The 17,468-nt window shown below is 36.0% G+C and overlaps 1 protein-coding gene across 1 annotated transcript in view; it reads left to right on the top strand.

Moving 5' to 3' along the window:
* The window catches only part of VWDE (von Willebrand factor D and EGF domains), a 71,360-nt gene that overhangs the window by 29,726 nt on the left and 24,166 nt on the right, over nucleotides 1-17,468 (top strand). The window contains 10 exon segments of the mRNA XM_028117601.2: nucleotides 645-853; nucleotides 981-1,769; nucleotides 1,771-1,943; nucleotides 4,611-4,747; nucleotides 8,510-8,665; nucleotides 8,790-8,894; nucleotides 10,469-10,583; nucleotides 12,538-12,788; nucleotides 13,640-13,859; nucleotides 15,690-15,827. Of these exon segments, the coding sequence (XP_027973402.2) occupies nucleotides 645-853; nucleotides 981-1,769; nucleotides 1,771-1,943; nucleotides 4,611-4,747; nucleotides 8,510-8,665; nucleotides 8,790-8,894; nucleotides 10,469-10,583; nucleotides 12,538-12,788; nucleotides 13,640-13,859; nucleotides 15,690-15,827 (2,293 nt within the window).

Genomic DNA, 17,468 nt, shown 5'->3' with positions numbered 1-17,468 from the left:
AAAAATTTAAGGGGAAAGAGTCAGAGGAACGAACATAGGTGGTGTATCTTCAGTGATTTTTTAGGAGAGTTTCTCAACATTTGGGTCCCTGATGTGGGAGCAGCCATAGGCTGTGAGGAGCATCACAGATGATACAGGCTATTAAGATAATTCAACAAACCCCTTGCTCTCATTCCAACTCCCCAGGTATGCCCTGGTTATAATTTGGCTTCTGATTCTATTTGCCAACCGTGAAGATGAGAATGGTGATTAGCCAAAGGAATATGTATTCTGGAACTATATTTATCTGTGTAAATTAATTACTTGGCAGTCTAGTTCCATATTATCAGAGACATTACTTGGTAAACATAATCTTCAACATATATAGCTGTTTGATTGTATAAAATACCTCACCTTAGTTTAAAAAGAAAGGGGCTTGAACAGTATTTTGCGTTAAAAGAATCAATATGGAGATCAGATTTCAAGTCAGCAAAGTGCAAAAGCCCTTGGTTTGACACAGCATTAAAAGGAAGATTGTAGTCTGAAGAAAATTCTGTTCTTTCTCTATATTGAAGAAATAAAGGAATTTGTTTCTTCTCAAATAATAGTTTTTTTCTTAATCCATATAGAATATTGTTTAAGCATCTTTTATTTCTGTATTTCAGATCTGGTTTTCTTCTGGAGCATTTATCCGTGCTGATCTTAGTGAATGGGGCATGAGTTTAACAATCAGAGCCCCTAGCCTAGACTACAGAAACACTTTGGGACTTTGTGGCACCTTTGATAAAAACCCAGAAAATGATTTCCATAATAAATATGGGATAAAAATTGATCTAACTTTTGATAATTGTGTGGCTTTTATTAATGAATGGAGGTAAGAACGCTTTTCATTTGTTATTGTATTGAGTGGTGACACAATACTCAGCTTTTTTTGCAACACATGACAGAGAAAAAAATGTTCTTGTGCAATTTACCATTCTTTTCTGTTTTTCACCTGGAAGGATTTTGCCAGGGAAAAGCATGTTTGACACAATGCCAATTTCTCCACCGTCACCTGGAAAACTATCCTATTGCAGCTGCTCGTTGGACACTAATTCATTATATCCTTCTGATCATCTGGACAGTACTTCTCAACAAGAGATTGTTTCAGATTGCAAAGATCTCAAACATGTCAAATTATCTTTCTTGATACCAGAACTAGATGTCACCTCTGAGTATATTAATTCAGAAGCTCTTATCAGAGGGATAAGTGAGTATACATCTGGAGAAGAAAATAATTTGAATTTCCTTCCTCAAGAAAAAAAGCATGTGAACCTAACCAAACTGGAATTAGATTTACAAAAACATCCTGGAAATGAAAAACAAGAGGCACCGAAAACTTTGGACAATGGGAGACATACACGGGACCAGGGTAGCCACAGCCAGCAGATGAGGCGGGATCCACAAAACAGATGGAAACGGCAAAACTCTCCTGAGTCTCTTCCTGTGTTTGCTTTCCAAAGTCTCAGCCAAAGTGACCTAGAAGAATTTACTTATTTCTTCCCTGAGGACCATACTGAGGACATCCACCAGGAGTTTGTCCCTACGTGGCCCACAGCCTCTGGTCTCACTGAACACGGCACTTTGGCGCTGTGCCAGCAGGCTCTTGCCAACTCGAGCATTGGAAGACACTGTCTTGCCTTTCTGGGCAAGAGTCTAGACAGTGCTATAGATATGTGTGTTAAAGATGTTCTCCTAAAAGATGATCTTAGCTGGGCAGAAGCCGGTGTGGCTCTTTTAGAAAATGAATGTGAAAAGAATTTTGGAAGAGGGGAAATATAACACAGAAGAATACGGCAAGTCAATTGAAGACATTCTCTCGGTCCTCAAATGCCCCAATTTATGCAGCGGCAATGGGCAGTGTATGGAATGGGGATGCGCATGCTCCCCGGGCTTCAGTTCCTATGACTGCAGTGATTCACACGGTGAGCGAGTAGTCTCCAGCTTTGATACTGCGTATACTATTGGATTATGGAAATTCTCTGTTCTTTTTTACCTTCAGTATCTTAACAGGGTTTATTCAGATTACATAGGGAAAAGAACCCAAATTAATTAATCGATACAGTAATAATTCTTCCAAAGCATCTCATCTTACTCAGAGTAAAAGCTGCGGTACCTATAATAGTCTATAAGGCACAACATAAGCCTATAAGGCATGCAGTATCTCTTCAAACTCATCCCCTACAACTAAAACCCTCACTCATTTCACTCTCCCCACTCTGGTTTTTGTAATGCCAAGTTCTCTTGACCTCAGGGTCTTTGCATGCAGCTTGTCCCTCCAGTTGTAGAGAATAATTGTTTTTTCTAGAACTCAAATTTAGTATTTTTTGGATACTGTGTTTCTAATATTCTGCTAATTTTACCAATTTGCTTATTTTTTTCTCTATTTCACCTACATAGTGCAAAATATTATATCTCAATATATAAGAGAAAGAAATTTTTAAAAATCAATTTGAGGGTAACCTAGGCAGCTCATTCATTCGGTTAAGCATCTGCCTTCAGCTCAGGTCATGATCTCAGGGTTGTGGTATCCAGTCCCGCATGGGGCTCCCTGATCAGCAAGGAGCCTGCTTCTCCCACTCCCTCTGCCCACTCCCCTGCTCTTGTTCTCTCTCTCAAATAAATAAACAAAATCTTTTTTAAAAAATCAATTTCATTTCATTAGCCATTAAACCAGTAACTCCTGATTTTCCTTCTACCCTCACCATCCCGCCCTTTTCCATCTGCAGACTTTGCCATCTCAGTAAATGCAAACTTCACTCCTCTAACTTTTCATGTTAAAAACTTGTAGTCATTTTGACTTTTCCTCTTTTTTTTCATGTCTCAGGCTTAATCCATTAGTAGCAAATTCAGCTGTAGCTTCAGTGACTTTCACCTCTTTCCCTGCTACAATTTAGGCCACACCACCATTATCTCTCACCTGGATTATTATAGATTCTCTCAAAGTTTATTCTCCATGCAGCAGCTAAAGTGATCCCTTTGAAATGATAGTGATATCATAGTACTCCTGCTTAAATCCCTCTAATGATTCCCCCCTCTTCTTCCAAAGTAAAATCTACATTCCCTACCACGGCCTAGAAGACGCTATGCAATCGGACCCTCCTGTCTCACTGAATTTCATTTATCATTCTCTCCACAGGTCACTGCCCCCCAGTGTTCTTAAGTGGCTACTTTGCTGTTTCTCAAAGAGGCCAAACCTTTGCATTTACTTTCCCTCCCACCGGAGTGTTCTTTCAACACACATCTTCATGATAGACTTCCTTCTCTTCTCTCTTCAAATGTCATATTATCAGAGACGTCTTCCATGGTCATTCAGAATAAAGTAGTTTTCTTCACACAACCCCATAGTCTTTATGTCCCTTCATATAGTTAATATATATGTTTTCTCCATAGTCTTGAAAACATTTATGCGATACACTTTATATTTATTTTTCACTTGTTTATTTTTTGTCCTCCTGTATTAGAATGTAAGTTATATGAAGGCAGGAACTTTATTCTGTTCATATATCCCCAGTACCTAGAATAACACCAGAAAAATAGAAACTGCTCAGTAAACATTCATTGAATATGAAAGAGTAAACTAACAAATATATATTTTTAATTTTCACAAACATTTTTAGAGTTCTGAGTACACAATTTATGATCTTATATTCCACTGCTAGTAAAGTTATATTCACTTAGATTTTGCCAATACTTAGAGGACTCAATTACTTTTATATGCTGCATTTATCTATTTTGACAGCCAGATCTTGCTGATACAGATAATGTGTTATGTTACCAAGACCAGAATCAGAGATATGACTATATGAGGATCAGTTAACTCTGACTGCTAGGAGAATTTTTTTCTCCAATGATTGAAAGTACACCTAAGATTGTAGTGGCATGTAGGATAGCAATAACACATAAAAACATTAATAACAGTTTCATGAAGTTTTGATAACTCTTTTTTTTACTGTTTAAAAATTTTTAAAAATTTTAATACATCACATTGCTAGTTACACTATTTTATTACAAAAATATTTTTGCTATAACCCATTTCTGTGGCACAAACCAAAATGGCAAGAACAAAACACAGGCCATTGTAGTAGTAATTTCTCAATACTTGTAAATAATTGGTATTAAACATTATTAAAACATTAATTAAACCTGTATATTTAGGTACTGGTAGTATCTTTAATGCTATTTTTATTGGTTTGATGGTGGGTCACACTTAACACCAGATTTCTCTTAATATTTAATAGTTTGGGGGTATGTGAGTGGCTCAGTCGGTTAAGCATTTGTCTTCGGCTCAGGTCATGATCCCAGGGTCCTGGGATCAAGTCCCAAGCAGGGCTCCCTGCTCAGCGGGAGCCTGCTTCTCCCTCTCCCTCTGCTGCTCCCCCCCACTGCTTGTACTCTCTCTCTCTCTGTCAAATAAATCAAGAAAATCTTTAAAATATATATATATATTTAATAGTTTAGTTAATTCACTACTATTTGGAGTAGACTTCAAAATATTATTTTCCATATGCTTTTAATTTAGACCTTGAAAATAATTAGTTTATTTTTCTGGAAGAAAATTTGTCCATTTTGTTTTATCATTCTTTCCAAAGACAAGGTTCCTGAAATTATAGAACTTGAGAATGCTGGATTCTGTAATATTCGAAAATATAATTGTATGACAGTGAGAGTGTTTGGTCAAGACTTCAAAGAATCACCTTCAGTTAAATGTGAAGTTACTAAACTGCAGGTATGTTAATTTTAGTGTTGAAAAACAAGTAAGTTTGTGAGTTATTCAGATTACTTTTATCTTGGATTTATTTGGTCTATCAGTTAGTAACATAATCCCAAAGGATGTCATATCCACAGAGAGCTCAATAGGAAGATGGTTAAGTTGCTTAAACTTAAAGCTTCTTCCTTATTTCTTAATTCTATTAAACTATTTTATATGATTTTTATTGTAGTATTGGTTCACTATTCCAGTCATAGGAAAAAATTAAAATAATGTTAAGCTTGATATGCAAGCTTCTGTATTTATTGAAATGTAAAACTACAGAGAATGGAGATCATTTTTATCCAAGACAGTCTGTATGACTTATGGGGTACAGGGATACGAACAATTCCCTTTACAAAACAAAAAGTTGAAGATTAGTTGCACGTATGCTTTATATTTCCCTTACTATGGATTTCAAAAAAGAAAATAGTGTTTTTCTTTCTTCAGGCCACAAACAACAGACAAGATCACTCAGTTTGAACACTGGCATATCAAACTATACCTTATTTTGATGATTATTTATATGGTCTTCCTTTTCTTTATTCAAGTGGATTTTTATTTTAAGGACAATTCTTTGAAAGTACCTTTGGATAAGCTAAAACTTAAAACAGTAAATGACATTTTAGCATTCTTTTTATTTTTTCTCTAAATTGTTAAAGCCAAATGTGATCCTGAGATTGAGAATTTAAGGAGGAAATAACTTTTTTTAATAAAGATTTTATTTATTTATTTGACAGAGAGAGACACAACGAGAGAGGGCACACAAGCAGGGGGAGTGGGAGAGGGAGAAGCGGGCTCCCCGCGGAGCAGGGAGCCCGATGTGGGGCTTGATCCCAGGACCCTGGGATCAGGACCTGAGCTGAAGGCAGACGCCCAACCGGCTGAGCCACCCAGGCGCCCCAGGAAATGATTTTTGTATCTGTCTTTATCAAATCATTGTACAAGAAAAGTATGCTTATTTCTAGATTTTTTGAGTAGAGCTTTTCTAAGTAACCATGAAATATTTTAATCCCAATGAAATAATAAGATGCACAATAGAAAATGGAATATATGTATAATTTTATTCACTTCAGTATTACTTAAGAGAGTAGACATTATATTGTTGGTGGCAGAATAAATCATATGACATCACACTACCATTAAGTGATTTGCCAAGAGATTTGAGAAAGTACACTTTGTACTTACTTTCAGATATATTATTTGCTGTGATATTTATTCTCGTACTACTTTCTTTTTCTAAACATCTGATAAAGAGCACACTACGAAATTCTCTAACATACCGTGTGGAACTACAGAAAGAAACATCTAGGTTCACGAGACCAAACCAAATTTATTTAGATTAGCTGTTTTCTGTAGCACCCTGTTCAGGATATTATTTGTAATACAGTTTGGTTCACTTTTAAATCTTTGTTTTCCACTTTGAATTTCCTCCACACTCTGGTTGATTTTAGTTGTTTACTTATTTGGCAGGTATACACAATATTATCGTGGTTCTGAGAGTTTGCGCCGGACAAGAAGTACACACAGAGAACTGTCACTGTCTTACCATCTCTACCACTCTGTCCGTTACCCTTTTTTTCCATCCCATTTCCGTCTGTCCCTTGAAGGTATCCACTCTCATTATTTTCTGGCTTATCCTTACTGCATTTCTTTTGCACAAAGGAACAGATAAATCCCTTCTTTTTGCCTGAAAGGTAGCATATTATAGATGTTCTTTTCTACTTTTGCAGCAGTCATTTTAAACAAGTTTTTATCTGGAGACGCAAGCACCCAGGCCTTTCTTTCACTCCCTCCCCCCTAGAAAAGCAGGCAGGACTTTACAGAATCCAGTTTTTGAATACTTACAGGATTAAACCCAAGTAGCTATCCTAGAAATGAATGGCCCTTTGTGATCCAGCTCTTGTCCATTTTTGCAAACTTGAACCTCCTGCATATGCTCTACTAAAATCTCATGCTGTCTCATGCATCCCTGCCTTTCACTGCCTATTCCCTCCAGCCAAGGCTGAATAGCACTCTCTCCATCTCTGCTCCCAGTGTCCAAATGGCAGTCTCCTCTTCTACTTTCAGGAAGAGAAACCTCCCTTGACTGTGCTACAGTCAGTCGCTTCTCTCTCTCTCATTAAGCTTTATTTGAATCTTGGTTACAGCAGTCTTAAAATTATTTTATTTGTCTGTCTTTCCCTCTGTATCTTTTTTCATCAGAAAGTCCTCAGCACATATAGATACAAAATACTGATGAATGGAAAATAAACAGAACTCTGTTTACTATTTCTTATTTGGGGTAGGCTTTCTCCAGACATGGGTGGAAATGATTTCTGTATTTCCAGTCATTGGCTGGAGTCTCATTTCAATACACAAAGCCCTGTATCCATCTAAGTGTCCATACCATGACTACCCCGAGACATCGTTGTCAAGACCCCATCCACTAGAGGGGGACCACTGAACTGACCTATCTGTTGGGCCAGACTGTACACATCCCCTTAAACGTGGAGATTTCTACTGTGGCCTACTCTTCAGTCATCAAATCTTAACAAGATAGTTTCTGCTGGCCACAGATGAGCATGTTCTTGCCTTCTTTTCCGTCTCCTACTGACCCTCAGTATGGAAGCATCAGCATTCTCCTTGCCCATTTCTGAGCAGCTGAAAGCATTCTACAGTCATAAATTTTGAAAAAAATTTAAATCAAAATATTGTTAATAAAATACATCCTTTTAGTTTTCTATGTAGTTACCAGTACCCAGAAAATTATTGTGGCTTTTCCTCTTTAGACATCAATGCATTTTAATACTGAAAAATAATCCTTTAAGTGTAGGTTAAGTATGATGTGCCACTGAGTTATTTAATAGAGTAAACTGGTTAGAATTAAGTTTTAAGTTACATAAATTCATTTGAACTACCTTGAGAAAAATGGTATTTACTATGGGGACAGTACGTTTTTCACAGAATCAGGATTAGAATGTAATTGCTGAATTCTCAGGAATAGCTTGAACTTGGGATTTGAACATATGAAAACTCAGTATGTCTGCGTTTGTATGTGTGTGTGTTTATCTGTCTCAGTTCTTTTTTTCTCTGTGGGCTTCATTTTTTCCTTTTTACTAGATACTAGCTTTCTCCACATAGTAAAAAACATAGCCACCCACAGCTCCATAACTTCGTGTTTTTCACCTCAAGCCTCCAGAAGCCGACTGGCCCAAAGTGCTCTCTGGTACAAAGTTAAAATAGTCCAAGTAATCAAAGCATTGGCTCAGCTTAGATCCACCCCCGGAGCAGTTACCTGTATCAGGAAGATGGATCATATGAGAACATGAGAGGGTTCTGGGAACCAGAGAAAGAGCAATTTTAAGTTGAAGTAGAAGGTTAGGAGCTTTTGCAGGAGAAATGATTTTCTGGGCAGGAAATCAATCCACTGTGTGTCAACTACATAGTCAAATGTGTTTCCTCTTGCTATAAAACTCATTACGTAGTGATTCATTATATATGACAAATAATTGGTAACTTTTTTGATTTGAACCCACAAGGAATGCATGAGGCATTAGAAGCAGTTTACATCAAATTAAAGTGTCTATGCTTTTCATTATTCTGGATAAAAGTCAATGTTTATGTCATTTTTATTACTTCATTATATATTCCATATGCCAGGCATGCATTTTAAAATTTATATTTTGATTATACGTAATTTACTAGCAAGGAATTTCCATAATTAAACAGAAGTTAATTGCCTTCTCATTATGCCTTTAGTATAATAACAGTAAATGGGTCCTTGGAAAAGCTGTCTACATGCATCCTGTTTTTGAAAATAGCAAAACTATTGATTGTCAGCTGCCCCCTGATGTTCAACAGTCTGATACCATGAATTTGATGGGGGAGAAACCAATTGCAAAGTGGCAATTAAAGGTAAAAAAGAAAAGATATTCTCATATTTATAAACAAAGTAAATATTTATATATTAAAATTTCATAATGAATTTATGAAGCTACATTTAGAATAAATTATCTTATTATAAAACTACATCTTATAGGTATCTAATGATGGTTATAAGTTCAGTAATCCCAAAATAATGATCATATATGATGGAGCTTGTCAAATTTGTGGTCTCAGTGGGAAGGACTTGTGCACTATAAAGGTATGCATTTTTTCACTTATTTTCACATTTACATGCTAGGTATTTCATTTCCCATGCTATTGGCATATTAATGGCATATTAGTTTTTTCACCTTCGTATCAGAAATACTAATAGAGAAAAGCCTTTCTCAAGTTTATATACGGTTAACTAAAATTGCCTATAATTCTTGTTGAAATGGCAAGGAGAAGGTTTCTACCTTTTATGTTTTGAAGTGGCAGGTTGTTTATTCCTTAAAAAAAATTCAAAAGAGGAGGTTCAGATTGATTTTTAACTCCTACATATATTCCTGTTTAAATAGTAATAATGATTTTCCAGTAACATGTCTCTCCACAGTTACCCAATCTTCTTTGTAACTAGGGGCATGCATTTGGATGGAACTGGTAAAATGTATAAGGCTAGCACTTTTACAAGGAGGGTTTTGTTTTTGTTTTTGTTGTTGTTTTTAGGGTTTTTTTTTTTTTTTTTGTGGCAACTGAGTTCATTGATCCTTGCAAATCTCTACCACTGAAGGGATTACGGAACAGCCCAACCAGAGCTGAATCCTCACAGCCACACCCTCTTCATTGAGGTCCAGTCTGTTGGGTTTATCAACAGATCTTTCTCACATGCCGGCTGACGTAATAGATACCATGGATCTAATATTACTTGGCTCTTCAAAACCGAGAAGAATATCAAATAATATTTATGTAGATAAAAATTTAAAGTATTATTGTTTTAAATTTTAAATCTTTCTTCCCTTGAGATTAGTAATTAGATCGTATCAATAAGAAGTTTCTGTTTCTGAAAAGTTGTTTGATTTTTACTTTCCCCTAAATATCCCATTTCCACATGTCTTACAATAAGTACTTTGAAAAAATGTTATAATTCACAATTGTTTTATATTGTTGGGGCTATTCTGTTCTTATTTTTGTGTCCTGTTCTAAGTGACATCAGAGATTTGGGCAAAATTTATATATGCTGAACAAAATTTGGTCTTCTTCCCAGGTTGAAAATGATTGCTACATTTAACATTATCTCTTTGCGGATCAGCCTCTCTTTCTACTATTTTGTATAAGGATATCCATTGTCAAGTATGGATAATTACATCATGGTTCTGGTTCAGTTTCACCATGTTCAGAGGACATAGAGCAAGGGAAAATAGCTACAAACTAATGTGTTTCTTTAAGATGAGCAGGGGAAAAATTGTTTCATGTCTTTATTAATAGAGTATTTCCAGCCTGAATTAGCAGTAAAACAAAACAAAACAAACAAACAAAAAAGAAGAAAAGACAGGTTTTGTTCGATGTTATTTATAAGCTATAATTCTACACAGAGATAAAGCTGTATGTATTTTCTTATTCCCTCCATATTGATCAGTTCCACAGGCATTTACACAAAAAGGAAATGATCTGTTTTCTAACATACATTTATGATTAGGACATATGGAAAAATGTTTCCTAACCAAAGCAGACTTATAATATGCTCTCACTGGAATCACCAACATATATGGTGCTAGCTTTCTATGTATATATTTTTCCTAAACACTAACTATAACGACATCTTAATTGTTTTTCTCTTTTTAAAATTTCCATCAGGAAAATGTATGCATTATTGATGGACTCTGCTACATTGAAGGAGATAAAAATCCTACCAGCCCTTGTTTGATTTGTAGACCAAAAATTTCAAAATTTGCTTGGTCATTTTTAGAAAGTAAGTTAATCTTTATTAATCCAAATATTTTCTCTACAAGATATTTTTAAGTGATTTTAAACCATGAGTTACATAAATGTATATAAGATGAACACTGTGTTTAATTTAGGATCTTTCCTAACTGCATGATTTACTTTGCTTGAATGTAATATAAGATGAAATGTTATTTTATGTAATTTCTACGATTATACTGCAATAGGGTATGGGATTTTCACTTTAATATTTGTTACTGAAAGCAAATGTGAATTATTAATGGAAGAAATGGGAATGGTTAATTCAGTTACACACAGTTTGTACAAGTCAAATAGCTACTAACAAAATGGGCTCTCAAGTACTATGTAAGTACATAAAATGTCCATTAGTAAAAGTTGGTGGGTGGAAAGAGAACATTACTTTGAGGCCAAAACTCTATATCCTATTCTTAGCCTTACTTCTTTTTAGTTTTGTGACAAGACATTTAGCTGTTTAAATTCCAGAGGCCATGCATTCATCACCTGTTAAGTAAGATTATCTGGATTCAGTAATCTATTAAGTGCCTTCTAGCCCCACTATTCTGTGACTCCATGAATATAATAGTGGGTCCAGATAATGTCTGGATACTTAGTCCCACCCAAAAAAATAACACCCCACATCATAGTCATGTACCATCTAATTTCTTCACTTCCTTAAGTACAACTATATGTAATTCCACATAGCTATTTCTTCGTTCTCTTTCCTCAAAAGACCAGGCATCATAAAATACAACAAGTTATAATTATTCCCTGCCCCCATGCCCATGTAATTTTATCTGAGTCATAAAACCTTATATTTATACTGTGCTTTGTAACATCACTATATATATTACTGTATATACAAATTTCATGACTGTGTTAGACCATTTGTCAGATGATTCATTGCTCAGGTGCAAGACTCACGGGGTGTTATAGGAAAACAATGAAAATTTGGAGAAGAATTTAGTGCAGGAGACAAGGGAAACACACAATAACTTCTGAATTGATGTCTATGTTTTTAATGGCTTGGGTATGACTGACTCATCATAGATTTACAGTGCTCAAGGATACAAGAGGTCTGGAAATATCATCTGTCCCAAGTTTCTCATATTGAGGGGTGAGGAAATTAAAATCAGTAAATTGTATAAAGATATATGAGGGCAGAACAGGAGCCAGGACTACATTCCCTTGGCATCAGTGCTTTGTTGATGCAAGCTGAGTGTGTTTGTGCCCAGCGCAGTGAAAAAGGCTATCCTTTCTATCTGTTAAGCCAGTTGGCAAGGAAGGGGGACATTTTTTAATGTGACAATATAAAAATATGTTTTAAAGCATTACTTGAGCACAAAGGGAGCCCTCTCTGTCCTCTGAAATAACCAGCATTCCAGCAAGTGAGTTTGGCAGCAGGAAAGACCTCTGAGGAGCAGAGGATTGCCGTGACTCTATGGACCCCAGTTATAACTGGGGAGACAGGTACAGTGAGGAAAAGTCAGGGGAGTCAAATGAACAGTCCAGTCATGGAGAATAAAGCAGAAATAAAGAAAAAAAGGTGTTGAGGAGGAAAGAAAAGCTGGAAAGGGTAGAGGACAAAGAAGAGAGAGTGAGAGAGAAAGTAGTTGAATTGGTCAACATCGAGAAGTAATTTCAGATAGGAAAGGAGAGGCATTCAGTTTGGGGAATGCAAATGTGTTTATGTATTTTATGCTCTGTTCAGAGTGCTTTTTACACTCTCAAAGTACCAAAGTTTCAAGTCTTGCACCTGTCAGTTACTTTTACATTTTCTAAGAATGCAATTGAACTTATTTTGAATGTAAAAAAAAAAAAAAAAAAGAGCCAAGGTAGGTAATGGAAGTGTTAGCAGAGTTTGAACTTCATCAGAATGTTCCAGTGGGAGCTCTCGGTATCATACTTTTCCTTTTTTTTTTTTTTTCTACACAAGTACAAAGTAAATGTTTTCTCTGTGGCAGACAACCAACCCCCAGTGATTCAAATACCGCAAGACAAATTACAGACATTTTTGGGGGAGAACTTTGTGTACCAGTTCACGGCCTTGGATCCTGAAGGTTCTGACATCCATTTTACCTTGGACTCAGGTCCTGAAGGAGCAAATGTTTCCTCTACAGGACTTCTTACATGGAAACCAGAGTCCAAAACTCCGCAGCAATTCACTTTACGTTTTAACGACGGCTGCAGTGCTGAGACAAGAGTCACAATTATGGTAATATTTATCATTACATAAATGCCACTGAATTAATTAGCAATATCGGTATCTATTTTAAACTTGAAATATAATTCTTAATTTGTAAGGAGGAACTAAATTACTCAACATTTCATGGAAACCTAAACTGCCAAAATGCTGTTTTTGTCAGAATTTAAAATCTTAAGGAGAGTCTCAAGTCTAGAGCATGGAGCTAAATGACTAATTCCTAGGTCATTTTCGCCTGTACTTAACTATGATAAGGATAAAGAATGCATTCATGTCTACCTCTCTGAAAGACCTATGCTCAACCTAAGATGGATAATTATACCCTTTTCCTTCAAGTAAAGTCATTTTTTATTGACCATTCTTTTGATATTATCAGTCATGAGCTATTAATACTATGTTTTTGTGCACTGTATTCACTCGAAATTTGGGACACACTCATACAGAAGTAATGGTATGAAGTGCAATTGTGTACTATGTCATGTTAACCACATAATTCAAGTGACTGTTTACTCTCTGTATTTTGGGATAACTCAGGTGACTGACGAACTGCTTTACACCTTATGGATTTTTTGTGCTGCATGCATTATAGAAATTCATCGATCATCTTGTAACATTTTAAAAAATTATTCCAAGCATTTATATTTTGGCTATGCTCTTGAAAGTTGGCATAATTACTTTATTAAATATTTTAAAATACTCTTTTACATTAAATATATATATATATATATATATTTTTTTTTTTGCAAAACTTGTGATCTGCTCTTACTTGCACATAAACATACATGCCTATCACAATTTCTGGGGCATAAACTGATGCTAATTTTATTGAAAAGTAAGGCATTTACTTTTTGTTCCTTTTGGAGGTGACTGTGAAGTCTTGTGATTGCTTGAATGGTGGATCATGTGTGTCAGATAGGAAATTCCCTCCAGGAAGTGGAATGTACCTGTGCGTCTGCCTGCCTGGCTTTCAGGGGGTTCTCTGTGAAGTGAACGTCACTGAGTGCCATGCAAACCCCTGTGGCCTTGGCAGATGTATTAGTGGATTTACCAGTTATTCCTGTGTATGTCCGCCTGAACTCAAAGGTAAGTTTTGGTTCTTCACGAGTGAAATTATTATGTGAACAGATGAAAGGAGAGTTCTTTGGCTTTCCAAGTAATCTACAGATTACTCAAGCAAGTGTATGGTCCTAAAGATTTTAGTATACATTTAAAAAGCCTAGTAAGTCATCACAAATATATTTGCTACCCATATCCTTTTATTATTGTATATTACTTATATATACTCTTATAATTTTGCCCATTTTTATAATTTTAATGGCAATATTCTATGTCTATATTGTATTTTGCAGGTTCCTAAACATTTCTGTCTAAATTTGGTAGGTAGAAATATATTTAAATGTATTCTATTGAAATATAATATGGAATAATGAAGAAATTTGCCATGGGAAATGTAAAAATTATCATTTAAGAAAGGTTGATAATTCATTCACTTAAAAGATCATGATATAAAGTTAGAGTTGAAATCAAATGGAATTTGCTAACTCATTAATTATCCTAAAATATCTGATTCTAGAAACCTTAACTAAGTATATGAATGACAACTTTTACTTTCCCAAGGCTTTTTATAGGTCATACCAATATTTCCTCTAATTTAAATACATATAAATATTAAATAAGTAAATATGCAATTATTGAGCTGATATGTTTTCCTTGAAAGCGTCTATTTTAACATTATAATGGAACTAGGCAGGGGCAGGATATTTAGGTGTCTTCTAATTCTCTTAGCATTTTAAAATAAAAATTTTAGGGGCACCTTGGTGGCTCAGTCAGTTAAATGTGTGACTCTTGATTTCAGCTCAGGTCATGATCTCAGGGTCTTTTTTTTTTTTTAATATTTTATTTATTTATTTGACAGAGAGAGAGAGATAGCGACAGCAGGAACACAAGCAGGGGGAGTGGGAGATGAAGGGGGAAGGGAGGGAGTGGGAATTGAGAAGGGAGGGAGTGGGAAGCAGGCTTCCCATGGAGCAAGGAACCTGATGCGGGCCTCGACCGCGGGACCCTGGGATCACGACCTGAGCCGAAGGCAGGGGCTTAAGGACTAAGCCACCCAGGGTCTTGAGATAGAACCCCACATAGGCTCTGGGCTCCGCGAGGAGTAGTCTTGCCCTTCTCCCTCCCCTTCCGCCCCTCCTCCTGCTCAGTCTCTCAAATAAATAAATAAAATCTTAAAATAAAATAAAATAAAAATTTTATCATTTTGGACTGTTGTGCTACAGACCACATTTGAAAGAATTCAAATGTTGATTGTTTCATGGATTTTACTCTAATGAGTAAATGACTGAATATATTTATTCAAATAAGTTTTTACACATTTCAGAAAGCAACACGATCTCAAAAAATTTTACTGAGGAAAGACTAACTTTTCCTAGCACGCTATAAAATTTTCATGGTTTTTCACAGCTAATGCAATAACTGCACTAAGTTGTCCTTAAGCTAAGCAGGCAACCATTCTAATAACTTCTTAAAAATTCCCTGAGTTTTTTTAACAAAGTAAAAATTGCAGCTGTAATATGGTAAATTTTTGCCTTAAAATATTAATGGCCTTTTTGTCTTCTTTTTTATAGGGAAAATCTTATGTACTTGGAGGGTCTTGTTTAATGTTAAATAGAATCTAATTAATGACTATGTTTAACTCTGTTGTAAATTTTAAAATTAGTACATTCCTCTTAATATATGACAGCTTTTCTGGAGTTTATAGGACATAACTTAATGTAAAAGAAGTAAAGATATCTTTAGGAAAGTAAAAGTAAAATATCTTCAAGTAAAAGAAATCAAATAATGAGCACTTAATGGGACATCTAATGTTTTTCAAAATAAATCATTTGAACTCTCTATCTATATTTTGTTTAGGCAAAAATTGCCAGGAAGATGTTGATGAGTGTGAATCCAGTCCTTGCTTTCCAGGAGCAGAGTGTCTCAATACCTTTGGCTCCTATCATTGTGGTGCATGTCCAAAAGGATTTCATGGTGATGGGAAAATATGTCATGGTAAAAAGTCCCTGTTTTCTGAAATGTTTTTTGCTCCATTTAATTAATCCAAATCTCACAGTTCTATTATCTCTTTACTCATGTATTCATTCAGTATGTATTCGTTAAGTGTCATGCACTAAGCTGGATGTGGCAGATGCAAAAATAGATAATACATGCCCTCTGACCTAATAGGTTTGAGTGTAATACCGGGGGGTCTGACATGTAATCACCATACTTCAATATGGTGTTCTGTGCCTATTGATAGAAGTGCCTAGAGAGAATAGTAGGAATACCACACAGGGAATCACGTCTACCTGGAGGGAGAATGAAAAGTTTTAAAAAAGCAAGTGTCATTACAGCTAACTGATGTGTCCAATCAAGAGAGAGAAAAGCTTTCTAGGCAGAAGAAACATCACGAACAAAGGTGGAGAGGCATGTAACAGCACAGCACACTTCGGCACTATGAATAATTAAGCATCCTTAAAATATAGAGGGTAAGAGGGACTGCCACAACGGTTAAAGCTAGAGACCTAGCCAGTGGCCAGATCACTGAGAAACCATGAGAAACATGATACAATTTACATCTGAGAAGTCTACTCAAGAGCAGTATGGAGGATGGACCAGTTATGGGTAAGGAACTGTGCAAGTCTGAAGGTGGGAAGAAAAGCTAAGGCAATATTACAAATAAATAGGAAAGACATCAAGATATTCTGAGCTTGGATGAGGAGGTAGTGGTTGAAAGAAACCCTAAAGAAGCAAGTTGATGGTCTGTGGTCAGTGATTGGGATTAGCATGGAGAAGGAAAGAGTGTTACTAAGTTCCACTTGCTCAGTTTAGGCAAATGGGTGTGTAGAATTGGTATTTGCATTGCTATGCAGTAAATCATGAGGACACAGGAGAAGGTGGCCAGGAAGAGAGGCTCACCAGGAACTGAATGGGCCTGCACCTTGATCTTGAACTTGCTACCCTCCAGAATGGTAGGAAAATAAACTCCTGTTGTTTAGGACACTCAGTCTATGGTATTTCATTATGGTAGGCTCAGCTGACTAAGACACATGACACACATGACATCTAAGGAAGAAGTGGTTTGGGAGGGGAAAGCATGAATTCAGCATGGATGCATGGAGACTGAGGTGACTCCAAGTGGAGCTCAGGAGGGAAGATTAAGTGAAAGATACAGTTTTTAGGGTCATCCGTCATGGATGAAATTGCCCAAAGAGAACACTAAGGGAAAGGAAGACAAAAATTGGTGGATATCAACCTTTTAAAAGCTTAAAAGAGGAAAGTTAATTATAGAAAACAGAGTCAAAGAACCATATTTTGGTATCATTAAGTGAATAAGACCCCATTTTGATGAAAAATATGTCACTTTGTGCTTCAGATTGGAGTGGGGCAATCTAGCACTAGAGGTAATAGATATGAGGAGCATAGGGCAGGTTGGTAAGGGGAATTCCCTACTATCTCAGCCACTCACATTTCCCCCCCAATACCCCGTCCCAAATACTCAACAGTATCACACCCTTCACTCCGTGCACTAAAGTGATCTAAGATCAGCCTTTTGCAAACAGAGACTCAGTCCCTGAATAAAACCTGTATCAAGTGGAACTTAAGAGGAAAGCAGGTTGAACCAAGTCCCATTACACATGAGTGATTAATTAG

The sequence above is a fragment of the Eumetopias jubatus genome, unplaced genomic scaffold (assembly GCF_037043125.1).
Source record: "Eumetopias jubatus isolate StellerSeaLion01/CBP00866 unplaced genomic scaffold, mEumJub1_p1.0 scaffold_14, whole genome shotgun sequence".
NCBI lineage: Eukaryota > Metazoa > Chordata > Mammalia > Carnivora > Otariidae > Eumetopias > Eumetopias jubatus.
This window is presented reverse-complemented; position numbering and strand designations above follow the sequence as displayed.